We start from the raw sequence: 26127 nt of genomic DNA, 5'->3' as shown, positions 1-26127 counted from the left end.
CCTCACCTCTGGCAACTGTCAGTTTGTTCTCTGTATTTATGGGTCTTCTTGGTTTTTGGTTTTTTGTTTGTTCATTTGTTTTGTGTTTTAGAGTCCGCATATAAGTGATCTCATTCCTTTTTATGGCTGAGTAATATTCCATGGCTTGTGTGTGTATACAAACACTACATCTTTATTCATGTATCGATGGATACTTATACCTGTATCCTCTGAATTAGTGTTTTTGCTTTCTTTGGGTAGATATTCAGTAATGGATCGGAATTTCCATGCTGTATTTCGTAGTGGTTGCACCAATTTTCATTCCTATCAGTAGTGCATGAAGGTTCCTTTTTCTCCACATCCCCACCAATGATTTTTATTTCTTGTCTTTTTGATACTAGCCATTCTGACAGGTGTAAAGGTGATAAATCTCATTGTGGTTTTGATATACATTTCTCTAATCATTAGTGATATTGAGCATCTTTTCATGTGTCTGTTGGTCATCTGTAAGTCTTCTTTGGAAAAATGTCTATTCAGGTCCTCTGCTCACTTTTTAATCAGGTTATTTGGTGTTTTTGGTGGTGACTGATGTCTGTTCTTTTTATACTTTGGGTATTGACTTTTCACTTAAAATTTTTTTTAATGTTGTATTTATTTTTGATACAGAGAGAGACAGAGCATGAGAGGGGGAGGGGCAGAGAGAGAGAAGGAGACACAGAACCAGAAGCAGGCTCCAGGCTCTGAGCTGTCAGCACAGAGCCAAAGGCGGGGCTCGAACCCATGAACCTGAGATCTGACCTGAGCCGAAGTCAGAGGCTTAACCGACTGAGCCACCCAGGCGCCCCAGACTTTTCACTTGTTAAACTTGGTGGGTTATAGATGCAGGGGACAGAAGAGATCAAAGATAAAAGCTGTCCTTGGTTGTGTTTTTATTCTGCATAATAACTATAGCTCTACCTGTTTCTTAACACCTTGTTATTACCATAGTTGCAGGAAAGTGTTGATAAAGATTATACTGATTTGTAGGCACTTCTGTAAACTCTGTCCACAAAAGAAAAGGGGGTGGGTGGCCTTTAAGGTTGGGCTTCTCAGCATTTCAATAGAATCTGCTGATCTGATTTCAAAGTGTATAACTGTGCCTTAGTGACCAGGTCTTTGAAAAGAGAGCAGAGTTGTCTGCTAGTCATTGCCTTTCAGAAGTTTGATGAGGAAGTGATATTAGAGCAGAGCATCTAAAGACTCCTAAGTCTCCCTCCTCCCACCAAAACCTGCTCATCCTATAGTTTTTCTTAATTTGGTAAATGGCATTTCTGTTGTTCTTGTTGTTTATGTCAGAAACATTGAGCCATCTTTGGAGTCCTCACTGTTTCCTATATCCACATCCAGTTGTCAGAGAACCCTTTTGGTCCTCGTTTAAAAATGTAGCCAGAATCCAACTTCATGTCCCCTCCAGCACTCGTGTCTTAATCCAGGCCACCATTACTTCTTGTCTAGATTATTGCAGAATCCTTCTAACTAGTGCTTCTGCTTCTACACTCCTACTGTCTACAATCTAATCTCTGTGGAGCTGCTTATAATCCTTTACAACGTTAGTCAGATTCCAGCAGTTTTCAGCTGAGCGCACTGTCTTATGATTGTTCATCTCACACAAAGTAAAAGTCAGAATTCTTACAAATATCTCTAAGTCCTACATGATCTCCTGGTTATTTCTCATGTTCCCTGTTACCGCTCACTTCCTTAATCTGCATTGTTAGACTGGTCTTGTTCCTCAGACACACCAGAAGCATAGGACTGTTTCAGTGCCTTTGAACATGGCTGGCTTCCTAACTTTCTTCAGGTTTATGCCCAAATGTTACCTTATTGGTGAGCCCTCATCTGATCACTCTACATATAATAGCAATACTTTCATACTGCTTTGTATTTCTAAGTAGCAGGAATCACCATACATATTTTCAGGCTTATTTGCATATAATCTCTCTCCACTAGAATGTAAGCTCGGTGAAGGCCGAGACTTTAAGCTCACTGTTCCATTCTCAGTGCTTAGAGCAGTCGTGAATACATAGTAGCTGCTCAGTAAATATGTATTGAGTATGGGGATGAATGCATAAATATTTTCCATTCATACTATTAGATATTCAGAATTGTGTCTTCCTATCAAGTTAGTTCACAGGTTTACACTGGACCAAATAAATTAGCCGTTTGCAGGCCCTTAGTGAGCTGTGTTTTAATGTTTTGCTCCAGGCTTTTGAAGAAAAATAAGACAGAACGCAATTTCGCATTTGATGTATGTTGTCTCATGTCATTCTGTAGCCATACAGAAGATTCCAGATGAGAAATGTCTTTTGGCATGTAGTATAAGAAGTTCAGTTGAGGAACAGCTCTATTCTTTTTTTTTTTTCAAAAATTTATTTAAATTCCAGTTAGTTAACATATAGTATAATATTAGTTTCAGGAGTAGAATTTAATGATTCATCACTTATAACACTCAGTGCTCATCATAACAAGCGGCTTCTTGTTATGATTGCCCACCCCCACCCACCTCCCTCCATCAACCCTCAGTTTGTTCTCCAAGAGTCTTTTATGGTTTGCTTTCCTTTCTTTTTGTTTTTCCTTTCCCTATGTTCATCTGCTTTGTTTCTTAAATTCTCCATATGAATGAAATCATACAGTATTTGCCTTTCACTGACTTATTTTGCTTAGCATAATACATTCTAGCTCCATCCACATTGTTACAAATGGCAAGATTTCATTCTTTTTGATGGCTGAGTAATGTTCCTTTTTGAGGAACCTCCACAGTTTTCTAGAGTGGCTACACCAGCTTGCATGACTACCAATAGTGTAAGAAGGTTCCCTTTTCTCCGCATCCTTGCCAACATCTGTTGTTTCCTGTGTTAATTTTAGCCATTCTGACAGGTGTGAGGTAGTCTCTCATCATGGTTTTGATTTGTGTTTCCCTGATGGTGACTGATGTTGAACATCTTTTCATGTGTTTGTCAGCCATCTGGATGTCTTCTTTGGAAAAGTGTCTATTCATTTCTTGACTGGATTATTTGTATTTTGGGTGTTGAGTTTGATACGTTCTTAAAATTTTTTTAATGTTTATTTTTGAGAGAGAGAGGGAGAGAGAGAATGATTGGGGGGAAGGGCAGAGAGAGAGAGAGAGGGAGACACAGAATCTGAAGCAGGCTCCGAGCTGTCAGCACAGAGACCGACAAGGGGCTTGAACTCATGAACTGTGAGATCAAACCTCAGCCAAAGTCAGATGCTTAACTGACTGAGCCACCTTTTGCCCTGAATTTGGTAAGTTCTTTACAGGTTTTGGGGCGCCTTTTTTTTGGGAAGACTACAAATATTCCATTGATGGATTCACCGCAGTTTACTGAATCGGTCTCTTACTGATGGGTATTAGGCTACTATTATAAGCATAGTATAATTATACTCTAAGTAGAGTTTAGGCATGAATATCCTAACATATATCTTATATAATTTTAGGCAGATATGTCCATATGATATACTTATAACAATACAATTATGGGGTCAAAGGATATGTACATTTAGGATTTTTATAGATGTTGCCAAACTACCCTTCAAGAAAACTGCATTGATTCGTGTTCCAACTAGTGGTTGAATATATATGTTTTGATTAAGCGGCCTTTTAAAAAAATGTTTTTATTATCAGAAGTTTCAGTTGCTGCATTAAAAAAATTCCCGTAGGAGGAACACTAGAAGAATTACTGAGTTTTACTTTAGTTTCATTTTGTGATTTGATGTATTGTTGAGATTTTCTTGTTTGTTCATTTATTTGTTGAGCTGACAGTCATTGTCTGGGATATGATTGGGATTTACAACAGTAAACACTAGTTTTAGAAGACAGAGGAATCTGAAAGCGAGAAGAATCAGAAGTTTGTCACCATGTTACTGAAAGATTACTGTAGTGGGATCTCTACCTGTATTCCTGATATCCTGTTATGTACAACATGCGAAGAGGTTTTCCCAACATTTGAACTTTTAGTTTTATGATCTAATCAAAGCAGTGGCATTATTATTTACAATAACAACTTTTGAATCTAGGATTTAAGGTATCTGTAATGGTCTACATGACTGGTAACAGATTGTTCTTGTTCTCTATGCTCTTGGCTTTTCTTTCATTTATATGCAAATACAATATATTTTGCTTTTCAAAACCAGTTTTTACAAAAAGATCTGAGCCATGGTTCCCAGAAGATATGATTCAGAAGTAATTATTGAAGACATAGAATTTAGGATCTTTATGGAGTATTGAAAGGATCATCTAGGACTGTTTCTAGAATTTCTCTAATTTAAAAGTTCCCAATGAATGCTCTTTCTAAAGAATTCAGAATCAAAAATATAAAACCCTTGTGTATTTCCTTTCTCATAATAGCAATTGGTGACATTACATATCCTTTTTAGTTTAGAGTTAGGAATTTTATTTATTTATTTTTAATGTTTAGTTTTAAGATAGGGGTGGGGCAGAGAGACAGAGGATCTGAAGCGGGCTCTGTGCTGACAGCAAACAGGCTGATGCAGGGCTCTGACTCACGAACCGTGAGATCATGACCTGAGCTGAAGTCAGATGCGTAACAGACTGAACAGACTCAGGCACCCCTGGAGTTAGGAATTTTGGAGTCAAGCTTGCTACTCATATTAATAGACATTTGAGTTGTTCTCAGTATTTGATTATTAGGATCAAGCTGCCAAGAGCATTTTTGTGTAGATGTATGTTAGTGGCCATATATGCCTTGTTTCTTTTTGATATATTTCTGGGAATGGAATTGTTGGCTGATAGGGTAGTCATGTGCTTAGTAGAAATTACCACACATTTTCAAGGTGGTTGGATTAATTTATTTATACTCTTCACCAATAATGTATGAGAGCCCTGTCACAAATAAAAAAGCCTATCTGCTGTCCTCTCTTTACCCCCACCCCAGATCTGGATATCCAGAGATGACTACTTTCAATTCTTTTAGCTGTATTATTTTTCCAGGTATTTACCTCTGTGTTTTTAAGTAAGATGCTTATGTTACTACTTCATTTAAATATTTTAGACTCCCCCCTTACACCTCCCTTTCCTTCTCCATCTTCTCAATAGTGTTCTCACTTTTTTGATTAATATTCAGTGTTTACATTATAATTAGAATGTAAATGATCTCAGTCGATTTGCTCAATGTACTATGAACATATTCTTTCTCTAGGATTTTCCTCCCCTTGGGTTATTAATTGTTTAATTCATTTGAGTAATTTTCTCTCCTAAACTCTGACTGATCTATAATACTCCCCCTCACAGTGGTCAAATACATAAGATCCTTTTTGTCTTTTCTCTCAGAAATACTATGTTGGAAACTCCTGTTCCTTCTGCTTAAATTGGAAGAGGTGTTTTCTTATGACTGCTATTCATCATCATCCAGGGAATTCTTTTTGTTTTTATGTTGGATCCTCATAGTCTCTGGATCCTGTATTCTTTTTTTTCCCCCCTTGGTTTATAATTTTTATTTTGTGCAGCACATTCTTCATTAGCTTCCTGAGAAAGGGTACATGGGAAATAAAATTTTAAAGACTTTGCTTATGTGGTACTATTTTTATTCTGTCTCCACATGTCATTAATACTTTGGCCACATGTAGAATTTTAGATTGACAAGATTTTTTGAAGTCCTTGTATTACCATCAGGCTTTCAGAGTTGTTCTTGAGACACTGAATGTCATTGCTATTTATTTGCTCAGTCCTTTTTATGGTTCACTTTTCATTTTTCTTTTTTCCCCTTTCTTTCTCTCCCTTCTTTCCTCCTTCCTTTCCTTTCTTCCTTCCTATATGCTTGTTCAGATCTCTTAGCCTTTTTATAAGTTTGTGTGTTCCCATATTAAAATAGGCATATTTGTTGTACCTACCTCTTGGACAAAGCTCTTATGCAAGTACCTGGTGTGTAGTAAGCGCTCAATAAATATTAACCATTATAATTTTTCTTTGAAGTTGTCTTCTCTTTGTATTTTTTGTTTCCTGTCAATTCCTTTTTTGTGGCTTGTTTGGTTTTGTGTTTTATGTTCGAGGCTTTCCTCAAATATCTATTCATCTGTCCTAACAATTTATATTTGAGTGAGACACTAAAAAGCTGATGGGGAGGTGACGGACTCTTTGACATGTGGACTTCACTGTACACTGCTCAGTGAGCTGCCACTTTTGTTGGTGACTGTCCCAGCCTCCTCCATCCCTACTAAAACTATCAGCATTTGTAGTGCTTTTCTATACTTATCCTTCTTATCTTGGAGGTACGTAAAATTCTCTGCCAGTTTGTGAGAGCCGAGAAGGGAGAGGGATGCAGTGGGTCTCTCTGGTCAGTGTGTACCCTCTCCCTTAATGTTCCTCTTTCACTGTGCCCCCTCCCTTCTGTGCTGCTTGAGCCTTGAGTCAGGCGTCTCTCTGGTTGGGTTTCTTCAGAGAACGGACCCGTCTCTTACCAGATTGGGGGTGGGCTAGTTCTGTGATGCTTGTACGGACTTCAGCCACTCTTATTTTTAGTCCTTTACCTCACCTCCACCGTCTGTGGGGCATGGTGCCTTCAGTTTTGGAATCTTCCTAATTTCTGTGATATGGACACATTGGTTTCTTTCCTCTGCATGCTTTTGGGTTTCAGCTTCCTCTGCCCTGCCGAGTCTGCTTTCCATCTGACAAAAATGGGCAGATATCTCTGGTCTGTTTCTTTGTGTCTTTCTGGGTTTATCAGTTTTCTATTTCTTTGCTGTTATTTTAGTAAACTTTTGGAAGATTACAGAGATAAATGTGTAACTTCAGTTCTTTATGTTTGGTTATCCATGATCTGATATTACTTTGTGTATTTTTTAGGAAAAATTAAAAATATATCAACTTTGCTTCATTGCATTTTTTAATGTTATGAACTTAATTTATTCAACATGTTGAAACTACATTAAGCTTATTAAATTTCAGGGTTTAGAAGACAGGTACGATGTTCTGTGTGTGTTTAAAAAATTTGTATGTATGCTTAAAATATTTCTTACCATTCAAAGAATGAATATATTTATTGGCTGTAGTTTTAATTTATTCATTCTTAAGTTCTTAGTTTTCACATGTTAATAAATTTATCTCACCATTTTATCAGTGTTGCTCAGAGTAAACCCCATTTAGTTTAGTTTTTTTTTTTTAATTGAAAATATTATGGTGCTTAATGTGTCACTGTCATCAAAAGTTGGTTGATCAATTGCAGAGTTTGTGGGCACTCTAATATTGTGCAGATTGTTTTTATAATATTTAGCCTGATCACTTTCACATGATGTCAGCCTGTCTTGCTAAGGTGTCTTTTGTGCACTGATTACCATTGCTCTAGATCTGTATTGTTGAATAGAACTTTCTGCGATGAGGTAAATGTTCATACCAATAAATATGGTAGCCATCAGCCACATGTGGCTGTAGAGCACTTGAAATATGGCTAGTGTGACTGGGGAACTGAATTAAAAATTTTACTCAATTTTAATTAATTTAAATTTAAGTTAAATAGCCACAGGTGACTGGTGGCTACCATAATGGACAGCACAGTTATTGATCATTTTTCTGATAGTATGTGCTAAGTTTTTGGTGTAAATTATTTTATATTTTTAATCACTTGAATTAGTTTGAAGTAAAGTATCCAGCAGAGGAATAGGAGTTAGTTGAGTTACCCTAGTTTCTTCATTATAATTAGAACTACATTTTTCTTTGGATTCACATGAGGATAAACATATGCAGACTGCAATTTCAGAATTGAAAACAAAATGTTTTAGGCTGGTGTATCTTTTAACCTAAGAAAGAGATTGAGAGTAAAAGCGAACATTGAAAATACTATTTTGGAACTTCTCAGAAATTTTTTCCATCCTACAAGATAACAGAGAAATACTGTTTGGCTCAAAGCCTGGTTTGGATTTAAAGTTTTATATTCTCAAAGACAGTTATGGTAATGTTCTCGTTTGCATTTTTAGTATTTGGATAAAAATATTCTGTTAGTGACATCAAACTTCCTTGGGAACTGCAGGTTAATTCACAAACTTTCTTTTGAATCAAGGATGAAGATTAGTTGTAGTAAATATAAAATTAATCTTTGGCTAACTAGAATTATGCCATCAATTGAGGTCCATGGTGAGTTGAGCATTGCTAAATTGCTAAACTTTTTTTTTAAGTAAAAAAGTAAAAAATTCACAGGATTGGAAACATGGGTTTGATTGCAGAACATTACCATTTGGTTAATCTTTTTTTAGTGAAATATAGCTTTTTGGAATAAAGATTAGTACAGTTACCACCATACATTTAGTTTAGCAAAATTTACCATATTTATTATTTTATAGTGTCATAATTGTTAACTAACAAGAGAATATTATCCAGACATTTGAGAAGATAATATTAAGTAGTTTTTCAGATCAGATTCTTCTTGTTCTTCTCTGAAGCCCTCAATCCCCTTATTCATTCATTCTTGGCAGATGATTTCTTCTCCCATTTCACAGAATGTGAACATTCTCATTTTCTTGTCCTTCGTTGCTTGCATTCTTGCAGTTATCACTGACACTGGCCACTCCTCGTATCAGAGCAGAAAGTTGTTTTGTTTCCTGACAAATAACCAGATCCCTCTGCCTGTGCTCTTACATCCCTTTGATCTTCTCATGAATCTTGTATACCTGTTGTTCTGCCTGTTTCTTATTCTTTCAGTGTGTTTTTGCTGTTTTTTTCTGTTTATGTTTTAACAAGCTCAACCTTTCTCCATCATCGGGTACAGCTACATATTAGTGGAAGGAAGACCCTTCTAATCCCTTCTTTCTTTTCTTTTTATCCATTCTTCTTAAAAGAGCTGTGGATACTTACTGTCTCTAATTCTTCCATTCCTAGCAATTTGTGTTTTAATAAGCCTTCCACCTAATTTTGATCCTAGTCTATACTTGCGGGTCAGTCACGTAGTTTACTATTATAGTTTGGAAGTGCAGGTCATAGTATTTAGATGACGGTGTACAGTTACACAGAATCAACTTTTGGTTGGCTGAGGGGGTTTTAAGCTAGACAGTAATTGTTGGTGAATTAGTTAGAATTAGGTTTGGCTAGGGCTTATAGAAGATCCAAAATAGTAGAGATTTACAAAAATAGAAGTTTATTTCTTTCTCTTATAAACACAGGTAATCTAGGTTTGGTGACTCCTTGACTATCAAGGATCCCATTGGTCCAGTTGTAAGGGAGGCTGGGAAATAAACTTATTTCAGGCAGCCGTGTGTGAAGATATAATTCATGATTTTTTAAAAGTGATTGCATAACATGCCATGGTTTGGATTCACCATAAATGATTTACCTCTTCTTTATTGTTAGACATTTAAGTTGCTTATGAAATTTTTGTTACTATAAACAAAGTGAAAATCAACAACTTATGTCTTTAAAAAGTTAATTAGTGAGCATAAAAGCTACACATCAGAATACTAGTATATAGGAGAGAACTTGGTACTAGCAAAAATAACATTTTGAGAGTTTTCCTCTAAGACAAAGATGAAGATCCAGTAAAGAGTAGTGGAATTAAGCAGTACCTTATAAAATTTGGACTTTATAGTCATCTATTAAAGAAGATTAAACCAATATATAGTATTGCTGACTTACCTAAACTAATTCAATAAAATAAGTGGATAATTTACATTTTTTAAAGTGTGTATATACGCTCCAAGTGTCATATATATGTGTACTGGTGTCTAACTCCTTGATTTTTTTTTAGCACTGAAATGACATTTGATTTTGTTTGGACAAGTATTTCACTTTGAATTGATTCCTTCTTTTCCAATAAAGTGTTACCCTATGAGCTATTACTTAAGTTTAGAAAATAAATAAAAGTTGTGTTCAAATATCTATATACTTTCACTAGGCTAATTATACTTGTATTGACTTGCAGGCCTTTTTGCAAATGTGTAACCTGCCTGTCAAAGTGGTTTGTAGGGCAAATGCAGAATATATGTCTCCATCTGGTAAGTTTTTCTTAATTGTTACTATTCTGTATTGATAAAATTGTAGTGATAGTTCAGTTTCTACCTAGATTTTTAAAATCCCTATTTTTTTTTTTTTTTTGCTTACCCTTTGAAGAATTTTCCATGGTTTTATAAAGTAACAGTTGTAAACTTGATAATCTCTGGGTGGACATGGCTATTCATTTAAACTCTGTGGTCATAGATGGTTAGTGGAAAGTTACAGGAAATATTAAGAAGTATTAAGAAAATACATAATCTCAGATATCCCTAATCTTACTTACATAGTGCTATTTCCACTTCAGAAAACAAATTTTAATATTAATCCATTCATTATTAAACACACTTCTCTAAACTATGCTCTTTTATTATACAGAGGGAAGAAGAGAGATTGTGGAATTATTAACTTGTCAAAGATCTTAAGGTCATTTCTGAAATCTTTTGGTTTCTAATTATTTCTTTTTGTTTTATTTTTATTTCAACAGGTTTTAAGTACTTTTTATTAAGATTTTAGCCTTTCTTATAATCAGTGTTGCCTTTTCTGTGTGTCATATTCTTGTAGATTAAGGTACAGTTTTAAATAAATATGGTTCAGATAAATTTTTTAAATTGCTACTTTTCAGTTTTTTATTTTTTATTTTTTTTAACATTTATTCTTGATAGAGAGAGACAGACAGACAGAATGCAAGAGGGGGAGGGGCAGAGAGAGAGGGAGACACAGAATCTGAAGCAGGTTCCAGGCTCCGAGGTCTGAGCTCTCAGCACAGAGCTGGATGTGGGGCTTGAACTCATGAACTGTGAGGTCATGACCTGATCCGAAGTCCATCGCCCAACCGTTGAACCACCTGGGTGCCCCTGGTTCAGATAATTTTTAATATAAAAGTATAGTGCCACAAAACTGGTAAATGTTAACTAGAATTGATATGGATTATAATTATGGTTTTGCTGGTGCAGTAATAACACAGACTCACTCCTTTATGGGTAAATCCATTGAGTAATAATGGTTGGGGTAAATGAGTTACATTGCTTTTAGGGAGACATTTATCTGTCTTCTCCCTGAAGATAACCTAGAAATGACTTGTATAAAGCATTTTTTTCTTTTCATCTTAGATTCTTAAAGGTGGTAATAATTATCAACAGCTGTGAAGAAGGCCTCCATACACACTGAAAATTCTACATTAATACATTTGCATTTATAGATTTATGCATATACATTTTTTATAATAGTTTATTATCAAATTGGTTTCCATATAACACCCAGTGCTTCTCTTCACAGTGCCCCCCTCCATGACCATTACCCCCCTCCCCCTCCCCCTTAAGCCCTCGATTTGTTTTCAGTATTCAGTAGTCTCTCATGGTTTGTGTCCCTCTCTCTCCCCAACTCTCTTTCCCCCTTCCCCTCCCTCTGGTCCTCTGTTAGGTTTCTCTGTTAGATTTATGAGTTATGCATATACATTTTAAAACATCTCCATAAAAGAATTTCTAGATTTGTAAGCATAGACATGTTTTAGATTCTTGAAGGCCATTCATCGACTCATTTTCTGTTACTTTCGTACAGAGATTTTATAAACTTTCTGAATTCTGGTGAAATGAATTACATTGGTTTCTGTCCATCTTTTTTCTTTATGTAGTCATACAAAGAGTGTAGCTATTCATATAGAAAAGTTAATACTCTAATACTAAAGTTACTATCTTTGGCAAATGAGGAAAAGCCATATAATTCATCCAACTGTTGCCTAAAATGACTGTACTAAGTATTACCTAGGTAGATATCTGTCTTTGTATAGACTCTATGAAAGACAAATACTATAGAGGCTATAAGCCATATATATATTATATTTCATATAATATTTATACACACACATACACATACACACTCATAGGAAGAAGTGTCCCATAAGTAGATGAAAATGGCACTTTTTCCTAAGGCATTTATTTAAATTTCATCTTATGATTATTAGTATTCTCTTCAATCCTATGATTTGGGGTGATCAGGGATTCTTTTATTTGTTTGCATGATCTTGTAGTAGATTTTTAAAGCAGAGAACATCATGGAGTGGTCAGAAGACTGCTTGGCTAAGAGCTAGGAAATTTTTACTGTAATCCTTCTGTGACCTTGTCACTTACTAACAGTTTCCTTGGAAAATTTCACTTCTCTTTTTTGAGCCTCAGTGACTTCATCTGTAATATGTGGTGATTGCATTAGATGGTCTCTGGGGTTCATTTTATTTCTAATATTTTCTGAACCTACAAACTTGCTTGCTTTCTTCTTGCTTCCTTTAAAAACAAAAGTTCTTTTTTAAAAGCACTTTTTAAAAAATCTTTAAGTAGGCCCCACGCCCAATGTGGGACTTGAACTCATGACCGTGAGATCAAGAGTCGCATGCTCTATTGATTGAGCCAGTCAGGAGCCCCTAAAAACAAAAGTTGTAAAAATGATTAATTTGCTTAAATTAAGAAATAGAGCCTTTATTTTTTTTAATGGTCTTTGATTGGTGCCAGAGGATAAATGTCTCACTGTGCTTTTGCTTGATACCTGCAATAATAAGGATGTAACATTGGCTCCACATTTTTAAGTTTATTTATTTATTTTGAGAGAGAGAGAGAGAGAGCGTATGTGAGTATATGAGGGGTGGGGGGGTGGGGAGAAAGAATCCTAAGCAGGCTCTGTGCTCTGAGCACAGAGCCCAACGCAGGACTCAAACACATGAACCGTGAGATCATGACCTGAGCTGAAATCAAGAGTCAGGTGCTTAACTGTCTGAGCCACCTAGGTTCCCCAAGATTGGCTCCACTCTAAATCAGGCTAGTGACAAAAACATTATTTACTTGTAATTTGTTGCCTTGATTTTTATTTATTTCTTTATATTTAGAGATACAGGAATACTCAGTTGACTGCTTGCATTGATTTCCTGCTTCATAATCTACAGTACTGAAAAAATATTTTTTTTAAATTTATTTTTGAGAGAGAGAGAGCATGGGCAGGAGAGGGGGAGAGAGAGGGGGACAGAGGATCTGAAGTGGGCTCTGTGGTGAGAGCAGAGAGCCCGATATGGGGCTAGAATTGCGAACCAGAGATCATGACCTGAGCTGAAGTCAGATGCTTACCTTGAGCCACCCAGACGCCCAATACTGAAAGTATTTTTAAGAAAAGAAATAAAATACAGATTCCATCCAAGAATGCCAAACTGGTTATTGAAAATGAGAAATACACTTTGTTTTCAAAATGCTATGCCCTAAAAATAACCTTCTATCCACACATAGTTTTCATTCTTAGATCATTTTATCACAGACAACCTGCGCTATTTCTAGCATTATAGTACTTACAAAGATTTTTATCTCAAGTTAAAAAACACTATGACCTAATACTTACCCAGATAAATTCTTTTCTCCTTTGCAAGATTAGAAGGAAGGTATGTGGAATGCAGTGGTTTTATATCGGTAACATGGAAATGTCTTCTGAATACATCTATTGATTTGTTTCCCTGAAGGCCTGCCTTTCCCTTGTAATGCACCATTATCTCATGGATGTAGGTGAAGGTTTTGTTGATGCTGTGCACCTCATCCATTACCCTAGGGCTGCGTGAGGTCGAGAGGAGACCAGCTGTTGAAGAGGACCCTGAAGGAAGCCTGCTGTTAGTGTGAACTCTATTTGAACTGGGTCTGACAGCAGGTTTCTTCTTCTAGCTTTTGGGGTGAACTTCATAGCTATTTGGAGACTGTTATCATCTCTGATAATTTCATCAACTGTTTTTATAAAAAATGAAATACTTTTTTAATGTGACATTTATATAGAGAAATCAGTTAAAAAATTTTTTTAATGTTTTATTTATTTTTGAGAGAGAGACAACTTGAGCAGAGGAGGGTCAGAGAGAGAGAGGGAGAAAGAATCTGAAGACAGGCTCCAGACTCCAGTCTCCGAGCTAGCTGTCAGCACAGAGCCCCATGCAGGGCTCGAACCCACCAACTATGAGATCATGACCTGAGCCGAAGCCTCACGCTTAACTGACTGACTGAACCACCCAGGCGCCCCGAGAAACCAGTTTTTATAAGCATAATTTTATTCCCCCCCCAAATGAGTCTAGGAACATACTTTGAATTAGAATTTATAAACTAGCATACCTTCAACAATTGTTAATTCTCTTAATTCCTGATTTTTTTGAGTCAGACATGAATTAATGTACCATCATGTTCTTAAGATTACTGAACTCAATGGGTGTTTGAGGCTTAAAAGTAGATGTAAAAAGAAGTCTCTTCTTAAATGTAGTTTAAAAATAGATTGATTCATTGCACTCTGAAGAGAAAGACCCACTACATTTCTTATAAACCTATCAGTGATTGTGAACTAATGTCCTGCCTGTTCATGTAAGTTGAATAATTAGCATTTACTACTATATAGTGATTTGTTAGTGTTAATTCTGAAAAGGGAATATTATTGTGATCAGTTATTATATACCAGTGAGATTCTAGAAATGAATCTCCTTTTTTTCTGTTAAATTAGTAATTGTTTTTAGAATTTGGGGTGCCTGTGTGTCTCAGTCATTTAAGCGTTTGCCTCTTGATTTTGGCTCAGGTTATGATCTCAGGGTTTGAGAGTTGGAGTCCCATGCTGGGCTTCATGCTGATAGTTCAGGGCCTGCTTGGGATCTTCTTCCTCTCTTTCTGACTCTCCCCTGCTCATATTCTCTCTCTCTTTCAAAGTAAATAAATTTTAAAAAGTTTATAGAATTTAAGGTACACATTTAACTGTAATTTTCAAAAGTTACAGGGTTCCAAGGTCAGTATATTAATAAAACACATTCCATTTTTATGTTAATTTACTGAAAATGTTTTCATGCATTTCTTTTTCCTCAACAGGTAAAGTACCTTTTATTCATGTAGGAAATCAAGTAGTATCAGAACTTGGTCCAATAGTCCAATTCGTTAAAGCAAAGGTAATAAAAAAGATATTAAATGTATTTGATCACAGTTACTCTAAAGTCATTCATCATTCTTCAGCATGTCTTAACATTTACATTGATTTTAACCTGGTTTCATAAAATGCCAATATAAACTAGTGGAGAAATATTTCTGAAGTGTAAGTTTTATTCTCCCATAATGTAAATCAATGGCAAAAGATGTAATTTGATCTTTACAAAATGGTAGATAATTTTCTAACTTACACTTATGAGAATTTTGGTCATAAATGAAAACTTAGGTTGTTATAAAATGTCAGGTTAACCTTTGAAAAGGAAATATAGGATATATTTGGAAGTTGAATATTAATATATACATCTGAATGATTTAGTTTAGGTTTTAATAATTATAAAGAAAAAAATAGTTATAAAAGACAACCCGCATTAACATCTTTCCAGACTTTTTCTTGGCATGTATAGGAAAATGTAGATCTCACTATTATGTGCTATTTTGCTACCTGCCTTTTAAAATCATCAATAAGTTTGTATATTCTTCCATGTTAATGACAGAAATACATCATCCTTTTAAATTGTTATATTTTATCCTTCTATACGGTTGTATTATAATTTATTTACTTAAGTCTTTATTGATGGATACTTAAGTTGTAGTCAGTTTTTGGCTCTTACTGAGTGTTCAGATAAATATTCTTCTGCAGACACCATTTGTAAACTTGTCAGATTATCTTCTTAGGATAAATTCCTAAGATAATACTGTGATATTAAAGGGGTGTGCATTTTTAAAATCTCACCACAGATGGCTGGATTAAACTGATACCATTTTATGCATTTTTCTCATTATTATAATAGAATTTAAAAAGTAATGTCTATTTCCCTATACATTTACTAACATTTTTTTCAACTTTGACCACTTTATAAGCAACACATGTCAATCTTTTGGTATTTATTTTATTACTAATAAGGTTAGTCTCTTAGAAAAACGAGGTTTACTGACCATTCTTGTTTTCTTCTTTTGTGAAAGAATTGAAAGTGTCATTTTGTCCTTTAAAAGATACACTTTTATGGTAGCATATAAATGCTACTTATTAATGTTTTGTCATGATAGCAGATAATTAGCCATTTCTCATATAAAATTTTATTTTAGGAGATATTTTGGAAGTTTATTGGACATTTGTCATAAAAACATTGATGTAAAAACACTTATATTATTTGGTAGTAAGATAACTGAAAGTTTTTGTCTATTTAATATGATGCCCTTTAAAATTTTTTTAAATTCCCTTTAGGGCCATTCTCTTAGTGATGGGCTGGATGAAGTCCAAAAAGCAGAAATGAAAGCCTACATGGAATTAGTCAACAATATGCTGTTGACTGCAGAGGTACAATAGAAAATAATAGGCCTTGAGAGTAAGCTTTTCCTCTTATAAAAGATCATCTTTCCTAATGAGTTATTTAAAAATTATTGAGAAATAGGAATATAGTCAGTCAGTATTAGGACTAGGATGGTTCCTGGCATTATTTGGTTATGTTTGAACAAGTTGCCTTACATTTTCTGATATAGTTCTTCTGTTTGTAAAAAGGAGTGATTCTTCCCCATTCATTATTTGATTTTGATCTTAGGAGGTTTACTTAATTAATATCTGTAAAATGCTTTGATGGTATTTAGAGATATACTACTATGTGAGTTAGAAATACTTTTATTAAAGTACTACCATTAATTAAATTTAATAATTCTGTATAGCAACATTAGCCAAAAGAGCAAAACTTTCTTATATGTGACATTTATAAAGTTGACTTCTAAAAAATCACCATCGCAAAAAATAATTTCCTTTATCCATTTTCTCTTTGGTGTTCTAAAGTTTTAGTGACTGTTCTTTTGTTCCTAGTTGTATCTTCAGTGGTGTGATGAAGCTACAGTAGGGGAGGTGAGTGGCTCTGCAGCATTTATCTTAATTAAAATTTAATGAGAAAACACTTTTGCTCAGAATCTTAAGTCCCTGCTCATAAATGAAACATTGTGGTTTATACCATTAGTGATATAGTTTTTCACTTACTTTAATTTTGCTTGCACATACATTTTAGGGAAGCTATGTGTCATTGTTTGATATAACTGGTTGCAAAGTACATAAAAGTTTATATATTTTTAAAGGGAATGGCTTAAAATTTTAATTTTTTAGATTGCAAGCGATGTATTTTTTTCAGATTGCAGTTTGTATTCTGAAAATATGTTTTCCTAAGAATTCTATTTGTAAGAACAGGCTTTGTTTTTAGAGAGAGTCATGTTTATAACAAAATCTCTTTGCTCTAGATCACTCATGCTAGATATGGATCTCCTTACCCTTGGCCCCTGAATCACATTTTGGCCTATCAGAAACAGTGGGAAGTCAAGCGTAAGATGAAAGCTATTGGATGGGGTAACAAGACTCTGGACCAGGTGAGTTTGGATTGAAGTGGACAAAAGCCTCAATTTTAATGCACAAAGAAATTCATTTTTTGTATTAATAGTTAAAAAAATCCCAACATAATAAAAAATTAAGAAAACATTTGCTCTTATTTTTTTCTGACTTGAAATAGTTTTTATTTGTTTCACAAAAAATCATACATGCTTACTCTAAAACAAATTACATAACACAGAAAAATTAAAAAAGGAATTAGAAATTGCTTGAAATCCTACTGCCTAGAAATTGCCACTGCTAACTGTTTGGAGAATATTCTTCTGGATATCTCTTAACATTTTCCTTAAATGGGATCATAATATACCTGTCACTCTATATTCTGATTTTTTTCCCCATTCACCAATACATCGTGGGCATCTTTTATGTCAGTAAATATAGATCTGCGACATCAGGGCTTAAAGAAACAAAACCCTGTTAAATATAGTGCTTTATATATATATATATATATATGTATGTATGTATATGTATATATGTATGTATATATACACACACACACACATATATACACACACATATATATATATTTTAATCTTAAATTTGCTGAAGTAGCAAAATTTAAAAAAAATGTATCTTGTCAAGGTCATGAGATTGAACTAGTTCAGTCATTAACTTAATAATGCCTTTCCAGGGAGTCCTAGCAGCCAGTTACTGAGGTGTGCCATTGGCTACAAAGGGGGGTTGGGTAAATGAACAGGGTTTGAGTAAATGAAATCCATCTCCACTGGCAGGAAAACAACTCAGATGCTTTTACTCATGGGTCAGCAGTGTCATCTTTATGAAGAAAGTTTGTTAGTATATGTAACGTCATTTGAATATATTCAAGAAAACATTTTTGTAGGAAATGGTGTTTTGAGACAAAAAGTTTCTTGATAGGAATCCTTATAAGTAAGTTAAGTGTACTTGTGTTTAAAGGAAATCTGTTCTCACATTTTCTTCCTATTCATTATATAGGAAGTTTTGCTTGTGAAAAAATATAGCTTATGTTCTGGATGTGTTCTGTAGTCTCATTTAAATATATTATAAAAGGTTACTTAAATTTATATTTTTGTTATAAACTATAATGCAAATTAAGTATTAGACACATTTTATTTGCTAATTTAAATAATTTTCTTTGTGGTCTGTTGCCTTTGTTAGGTCTTAGAAGATGTAGACCAGTGCTGTCAAGCACTTTCTCAAAGACTGGGAACACAACCATATTTCTTCAATAAGCAGTAAGGAATTTTATCTTGTTTTAGTTTCTTTTCTATATTGTTAGTTTACAAATTTATTTTATCATAGAGGAATTGTTTTATTAAGAAATATTTGTGAAAAGATCTTGTGCTATTTAAATTCAATTTTGCCCTCAGTAGACAATTACTTAGCACTTGGTTATCAGACATGGCTGTAGGCTCTGGGAGACTAAAATTTCTAAAATGTTGTCCTTGCTATTAATAATTTGTCTTAAGGGCAGACATGTAAACCAGTCATTATTTTCTGATATGATAGCTGCTGCTAGGGGTAGTTCCAGATGTTGTGTATGGAACTACATAATCTTAATAAAATTCTACATTTGGAAAGTACTGTTAAAACATGAACTATACTTTTTTATATAGGTGATACCCTGGGGATTAGAAAAATGAATACAAATAAACAATTAAAAATATTGTTGCATGGACAAACACTATTATGAACTTATCTTTTAAAAGTTAATGAAAATAGGGGCGCCTGGGTGGCTCAGTTGGTTAAGTGTTTGACTTCAGCCCAGGTGATGGTCTTGCAGTTTGTGGGTTCGAGCCCCACATCGGGCTCTGCTAACAGCACAGACCATGTCAGATCCTCTGTCCCCCTCTCTCTGCCTATCTGCTCAGTTGGTAAAGCCTCTGACTCTTGATTTTGTCTTAGGTCATGCATGATCTCTTGGTTCATGGGATCGAGCCTTGTGTTGGGCTTCAGGCTGAGAGCACAGAGCCTGCTTAAGATTCTGTCTCTCCCTCTCTCTTTCCCTCTCCCACTTGTGCCCACACACACACGCACTCTCTCTCAAAATAAATAAACTTAAAAAAAAATAGTAATTAGGTTTAGGGACTCCTGGGTGGCTTAGCAGGTTAAACATTTTACTTCGGCTCAGGTCATGATCTCATGGTTCGTGAGTTCAAGCCCCGCATAAGATTCTCTGTTGTCAGTACACAACCTGCTTCAGATCCTCTGTCCACCCCCTCTGCCCTCGCCTGCTTGCTCATGCGCACTTTCTCTCTCTCTCTCTTTCTCTCTCAAAAATAAACATTAAAAAAATTTTTTGCAAATTAGGTTTGTTATGGTATTTATGTATAGTAAAATTAACAATTTTATGTGCGTTAGTTATGTTTGCAATGTAGATTCTATTTGTGTTTCAGAGATAACAGATCTCTATGTCTCTAACACAAAAGAAATGTATCCACATTTTAGTATCAAGTAGTTCCTTGTCTTGCTGATAGAGGAATTCTTAGGGGTTGGAAAACCCAGAAGAGGTGTGTTTTATTGTTTGACCTACATTGTTTTATGTTAGGAGTTAGTTTTGTGACGCATGCAGTCTTCATGGGAGGCCAAGAGAATATATCTAACTTATTTTTCTCATGTAAGTCATGTCAGGGACTTCATAACCAGGTATCATTTAGCATGTAATTTAGTGGAAATATAAAAAAATTTTTTTTCTTATAAGGACACAATTATATTTAAACTTGTAATGAAAAATTCAAAATTGAGAACAGGCAAAAACCCAAAAATTTGCTCTGGAGGAACTGTTTAATATTAAGATGTAGGTTTCTGAAATAATTTTACCTTGTATGAGACTTACATAAACATTTTCCCCTGATGATTGAAAAAAGAATAGATTTTATTTTTAACTTTAGTTTTACCCCATTGTCTGATTAATACTAAACTGGAATTAGGAAAAAGTAAATTGTATTTTCATTTCGATAGGACAGAATTTTTCCCATCCTTTTATCTGTCAGGAATTATTACTTTGTGAGATACTATACCTTAGTGAATAAGCACTAGCTTAAGATACTTAAGATACTACTAGATCAGGTGGTATTGGATTCTAGGTTGGTGGCCCTGAATTCTCTTCTTGGCTTTAATATATATCCGACTTCGGCAAGTTACTTTATTTCCCTGTGTATCCTCCCCTTACCCTCTAAAATTAGAGTAAATTTTTCTCCTAGCATGCCTCCTGGAGATGTTGAGAGGACTCATGAAAGAAACTCAGTAGTTGTATTTGAGGAGAAAGAAACCCAGTAGTTATATCTGAGGAGAAGGAAACTCAGTAGTTGTATTTGAGGAGAGAAGGGGAAAGGGTAGATGAGGGAGATCCTGCAGTAAGAATAGGAATTGGAAAAAGAGGACAAAGAAGATAAATGGTGGAATGAAAAAAGCAAAGTGAAATTGAATGAAATCAGAAATAATGCAAGATAGTTATTAACATTGTGTGGCCTCTTTATTCTTAATAGTATATAGTATTGGTAGCTTTTAAATCTTTTAAGTCATATTTCTGAAATGCAATTAAACAAAATCTGTATTTCTTGCTATCTTGCTGATGTGCTATCTTTTAAGACAACTACTGAAAGACTACTAGGTCATTTGTTCTTTTTCATAGTGTGAGCATGGACTTGGGATAAAAAAATAAAGTGTTTTATATATATATATATATATATATATATATACACACACATATATATACACATATATCTATATATATATATTACCTGTATGTATATATTTATATTATTGAGTGAATTACATTGTTGTAAAGCAATTTTGAGCTCCCTGTGGGTCTGTGTGTTTTCTAAACAAAACCTGTTTGGTAACAGAGCCTTGATAACTGTTTTTTGAAACTAGCTTAAATTGAGAAATTAGAAGAAGAGTTATTTCTGAAAAAGAAAGAGTATTGTTATTAACTATTAAATGGTAAAATGTGAAAATAAACCTTCATATACTGATGGGAAAGGATATTGAAGAAATGCTGCAAAAATTTCACATGTGAATCTTTTTTTTTTTTTAATGTCTTTATTTTATTTTGAGAGAGAGAGACAGAGACTGAGCAGGGGAGGAGCAGAGAGAGAGGGAGTCACAGAGCTGTCAGCACAGAGCCTGATGCGGGGCTCGAACCCATGGACCGTGAGATCATGACCTGAGCCAAAGTCGGATGCTTAACTGACTGAGCCACCTAGGTGCCTCTCACATGGGAATCTTAAGATTAAAGATTTCAGAGAGGAATTGGGTTTTATTGAGGTTTATTCAGTAAATTATCCATTGAGATATTTAATCAATAAAGAAAGAACTCCCAACAAACAAAATTCCAGGACCAGATGGTTTCACAGGTGGATTCTACCAGACATTTAAAGAAGAGTTTATACCTATTCTTCTCAAGCTATTCAAGAAAATAGAAGAGGAAGGAAAACTTACAAATTCATTCTATAAGGCCAGCATTACTCTGATACCCAAACCAGGCTAGTATCTCTGATGAGCATAGATATAAAAATCCTCAACAAAATATTAGTAAATGGAATTCAACGGTACATTAAAAAGATCATTCACCAAGATTAAATGGGACTTATTCCATGGATGCAGGGGTGATGTAGTATTCTCAAATCAATCAGTGTGCTAAATCACATTAATAAGAGAAAGGATAAAAACCATATGGTCTTCATCTCAGTTGATCCAGAAAAAGCATTTGACAAAATATGACATCTCTTTATGACAAAAACTCTCAACAAAGTGGGAATAGAGGAAACATACCTTAATATAATAAAGGCCATATATTAAAACCCAGATTAATTCAGTTGTGAAAAACGAAAAGCTTTTCCTTTAAGATCAGGAACATGACAAGGATGTCCACTCTCGCCACTTTTATTCAATAAAGTACTGGAAATCCTAGCCACAGCAATCAGATAAAAAAAAGAAATCAAAGACATCCAGATTGTTAAGGAAGGAGTAAAGCTGTCACTTTTTGCAGATGACATGATAATATATAGGAAATCCTAAAGACTCCACCAAAAAGCTACAAGAACTGACAAATTATTTCAATAAATTTGCAGATACAAAATTAATCTATAGAAATCTATTGTGTTTCTATGCACTAATTACAAAGTAACAGAGAAACTAAGAAAGTAATCTCATTATTAATCTCATCAGTGGCACCAAAAAGAATAAAAATACCTAGGAATAAATTTAACCAGGGAGGCGGGAAACCTATACCCTCAAAACTGTAAGACATTGATGAAAGAATTTAACACGAACATAAACAAACATGGAAAGATATAGTCTGCTCATGGATTTGAAGAATTAATTTTGTTAAAATGTCCATATTACTCAAAGCAATCTACATATTGAATGCAATCCCTATCAAAATACAAATAACATTTTTCATAGAACTAGGACAAATAATCCTAAAATATGTATGGAACCACAAAAAGCCTCAAATATCAAAAGCAATCTTGAGAAAGAAGAACAAAGTAGGAGGCATCATAATCCCAGATTTCAGGATATATTATTAAGCTGTAGTAATCAAAACAGTATGGTACTGGTACCAAATCAGACACAGATCAATGGAACAGGATACAGAGCCCAGAAATAAACCCACACGTATATGATCAATTAATCTGTGACATAGGAGGCAAAAATATACAATGGGGAAAAGATAGTCTTTTTAATAAATGGCATTGTGCAAACTGGACAGCCACATGCAAAAGAATGAAACTGGACCACTTTCTCACATCATACACAGAAATAAACTCAAAATGGACTAAAGACCTAAATGTGAGACCTGAAACCATAAAACTAAAAGAAAAATAAACAGTAATCCTTTAGACATCACCTTTAGCAACATATTTACAGATCTGTCTCTTCAGGCAAGGGAAACAAAAGCAAAAATAAACTTGGTACTACCCCAAAATAAGTTTTTGCAGAGTAAAACCACCAACAAAATGAAAAGGCAATCTACTGAATGGGAGAAGATATTTGCAAGTGATATATTTGATAAGGGGTTAATATCAAAAAAATATAAAGAACTTCTACAACTCGACATCAAAAAACCAATCTGATTAAAAAATTGGCAGAGGAAATGAGTAGATAGATATTTTTCCAAGGAAGACATACAGATGGCCAACAGACCCATGAAAAGACACGTAACATTACTAATCATAAGGGAAATGCAAATCCAAACCACAGTGAGATATCACCTCGCCAGTCAGAATGACTATTATCAAAAAGACAAGAAATTAAAAAGTGTTGGTGAGGGTGGAGAAAAGGGAACCCTTGTGCACAGTTGGTAAAAATGTAAATTGGTGCATCCACTATGAGAAACAGTATGGAGTTTCCTCAGAAAATTACAAAATAGAAATATCCAGTAATTTCATTACTGGGTACTCACTCAAAAGAAAAAATGAAAATACAGATTTGAAAAGGTACATATTTAATTTGTTGATTGCAGCATTATTTACCAAAGCCAAATAATGGAAGCAACCCAAGTATCTATCAGTCATAGGTGAAGGAATAAAGAAAGTCTGTATATATATATATATATATATATATATGTAATAAAAATATACTATAATATATATATGACATGGCATGTTAATTAAAGGAATGAGGTCTTGCCATTTGCTGCAACATGGATGGACCTAGAGGGTATTATACTAACTCAAAGAAAGACAAATACCATATAATTTTACTTATATTTGGAATCTAAAAAAAACAGAATAAACAAAAACCTAGACTCTCAAACACAGAAAACAAACTGGCAGTTACTAGGAGGGAAGTGGAATGGGAAAGATAAGCAAAATAGATAAAGGGAATTAAGAGGTACAAACTTATAGAATAAATAAGTCATGGAGATGAAAAGTAAAGCTAGCATAGGGAATATAGTCATAATACTGTAATAATGTACGGTGACTATAGTAACTATGGTGAGTATTGAGTTATGTATAGAATTGTTGAATCAATATATTGTACGTATGAAGCTAATCTAACACTATGTGTCAATTACACTTTAATAATAATTTAAAAAATTACCACCTGAGAACAGTAAGGAGGAATTGCTCAAAACTTCAAAGGTTAGATATAAAAAAGGTTGGCAACGGACTTGATTTACAAATTTGAACGACAGTCCTAAAGATCAGTGATTAGTATGTAAAGAAAGAATATGTAGGTTATTGCTAGAGTATGAAGACATGACAAGTTAGTAGTATAAGGGAGAGAAAAACTACTTGAAGACGGAGACAAAAATTAATGTGTTTTAACTGGACTGACTATAAGAGGTATCAGAAAAAAAAAGAAATATGCAATCATAATAAAGCAAAAAAGTTGAGTGCAGAAAAATTTTAAATGGGAAAGATTAAGAAAACATTCACATTTTACAGTATTTTTATGTTGACATTCACATGAATGAATAGTAGATAACCGATGGATGTTAACTGAACTTTTTTGGGATAATCATTTCTTAATATATGCAAGTCAACCATCATGCTGTACATCTTAAACTTATACAATGATGTGTGTCAATTATTTCTCAATAAAAATAGGGAAAAAAGAATAGTAATAACTAACAGAAATGTGGGAAGGATGACCCTCGAATATTTTTCTTATAAAAAGTCTATAAAGCTAGATGTAATAATATATATAAAAGATGTTAAAAATCTTAGGAGAGTTGCTATTAGTATTCAAATTAAAATTCACTACTTAGCAGAAGGATAGGAATGTTGTTTTTTCTTTATATGGTAGAGGAAAAGTTATTAAAACTGGGTGTTCATCAGGATCTTGGCTCTTGAACAATTCAGTAGAAGTATTTGGCAAAGTGTATTTTTTTTTGTTATTGTATATGAATTGCAAATATTTTCTGAGTTTATTCCCTTTTTTTTTTTCCATAAATCAGGTTTTAGCGGTATCTGGGTGGCATAATCGGTAAAGCCTCTGACTCGATTTTTGTCTCACGTCATGCATGATCTCTTGGTTCATGGGATCAAGGCCTGTGTTGGGCTCCAGGCTGAGAGCAGAGAGCCTGCTTGGGATTCTGTCTCTCCCTCTCTCTCTCTGCCCCTCCCTGCCTGTGCATGCATATGCACTCTCTCTCAAAATAAATAAAAAAATAATAATTAGGTTTAGGGGCTCCTGGGTTGCTCAGTAGGTTAAGCATCCTACTTTGGCTCAGGTCACGATCTCATGGTTTGTGAGTTCAACTCAAGTCCTGCATAAGGCTCTCTGTTGTCAGCACAGAACCTGCTTCAGATCCTCTGTCCACCCTCTGCCCTCCCCTGCTCACACATGCTCGCTCGCTCTCTCTCTCTCTCTCAAAAATAAACATTAAAATTAGTTTTAAAAAAGTAGGTTTTTTATGGTATTTATATATAGTAACATTGACAGTTTTATGTTTATAGCTCTGACTTTAGTAATGGTATGTCGTAACCCGCGGGCCGGGCCGCTCGTCCCCAGCGTTTGGCGGTACCTGTTTCGTCCTCCACCCCTACCGGCCAGGCGGAGAATCAGCAGGGTGGAGAATCGTCTCGGGTCCTTCTCCTGAGGGAGGGAGAGAAAAAGGGGGCAGGAGAGGGAGACGCAGAGAGTAAAGACAGAACTCACGGTTTTCCGATCAGGCAAAAGAGAGAGCTTTATTCAGAAAACTGTCTTTTATATAGGCTTCAAGGTGGGAAAACAAAGCAGCTGACCAAGGTCAGTTACCAGGTAAACAGAGTCAAATGAATATCATAAGATTTGCCTCAGCAATGCTGAGAAAGAGGGGAGTTAGAGTTAGCACTGAATAATCCAGAATACGGTTTTCATCTTTT

The 26127-nt window shown here is 34.6% G+C and overlaps 1 protein-coding gene across 2 annotated transcripts in view; it reads left to right on the top strand.

Moving 5' to 3' along the window:
- The window catches only part of MTX2 (metaxin 2), a 62562-nt gene that overhangs the window by 35174 nt on the left and 1261 nt on the right, over positions 1–26127 (top strand). The window contains exons 4-9 of one of the 2 annotated variants that reach the window (XM_029934346.1): positions 9897–9969; positions 14824–14900; positions 16163–16255; positions 16763–16801; positions 17185–17310; positions 18467–18543. In XM_029934346.1, the coding sequence (XP_029790206.1) occupies positions 9897–9969; positions 14824–14900; positions 16163–16255; positions 16763–16801; positions 17185–17310; positions 18467–18543 (485 nt within the window). The remainder of the gene's footprint in view (positions 1–9896; positions 9970–14823; positions 14901–16162; positions 16256–16762; positions 16802–17184; positions 17311–18466; positions 18544–26127) is intronic. The other variant, XM_029934347.1, reaches the window with a different exon arrangement.

This window comes from Suricata suricatta, chromosome 3, assembly GCF_006229205.1.
Source record: "Suricata suricatta isolate VVHF042 chromosome 3, meerkat_22Aug2017_6uvM2_HiC, whole genome shotgun sequence".
NCBI lineage: Eukaryota > Metazoa > Chordata > Mammalia > Carnivora > Herpestidae > Suricata > Suricata suricatta.
This window is presented reverse-complemented; position numbering and strand designations above follow the sequence as displayed.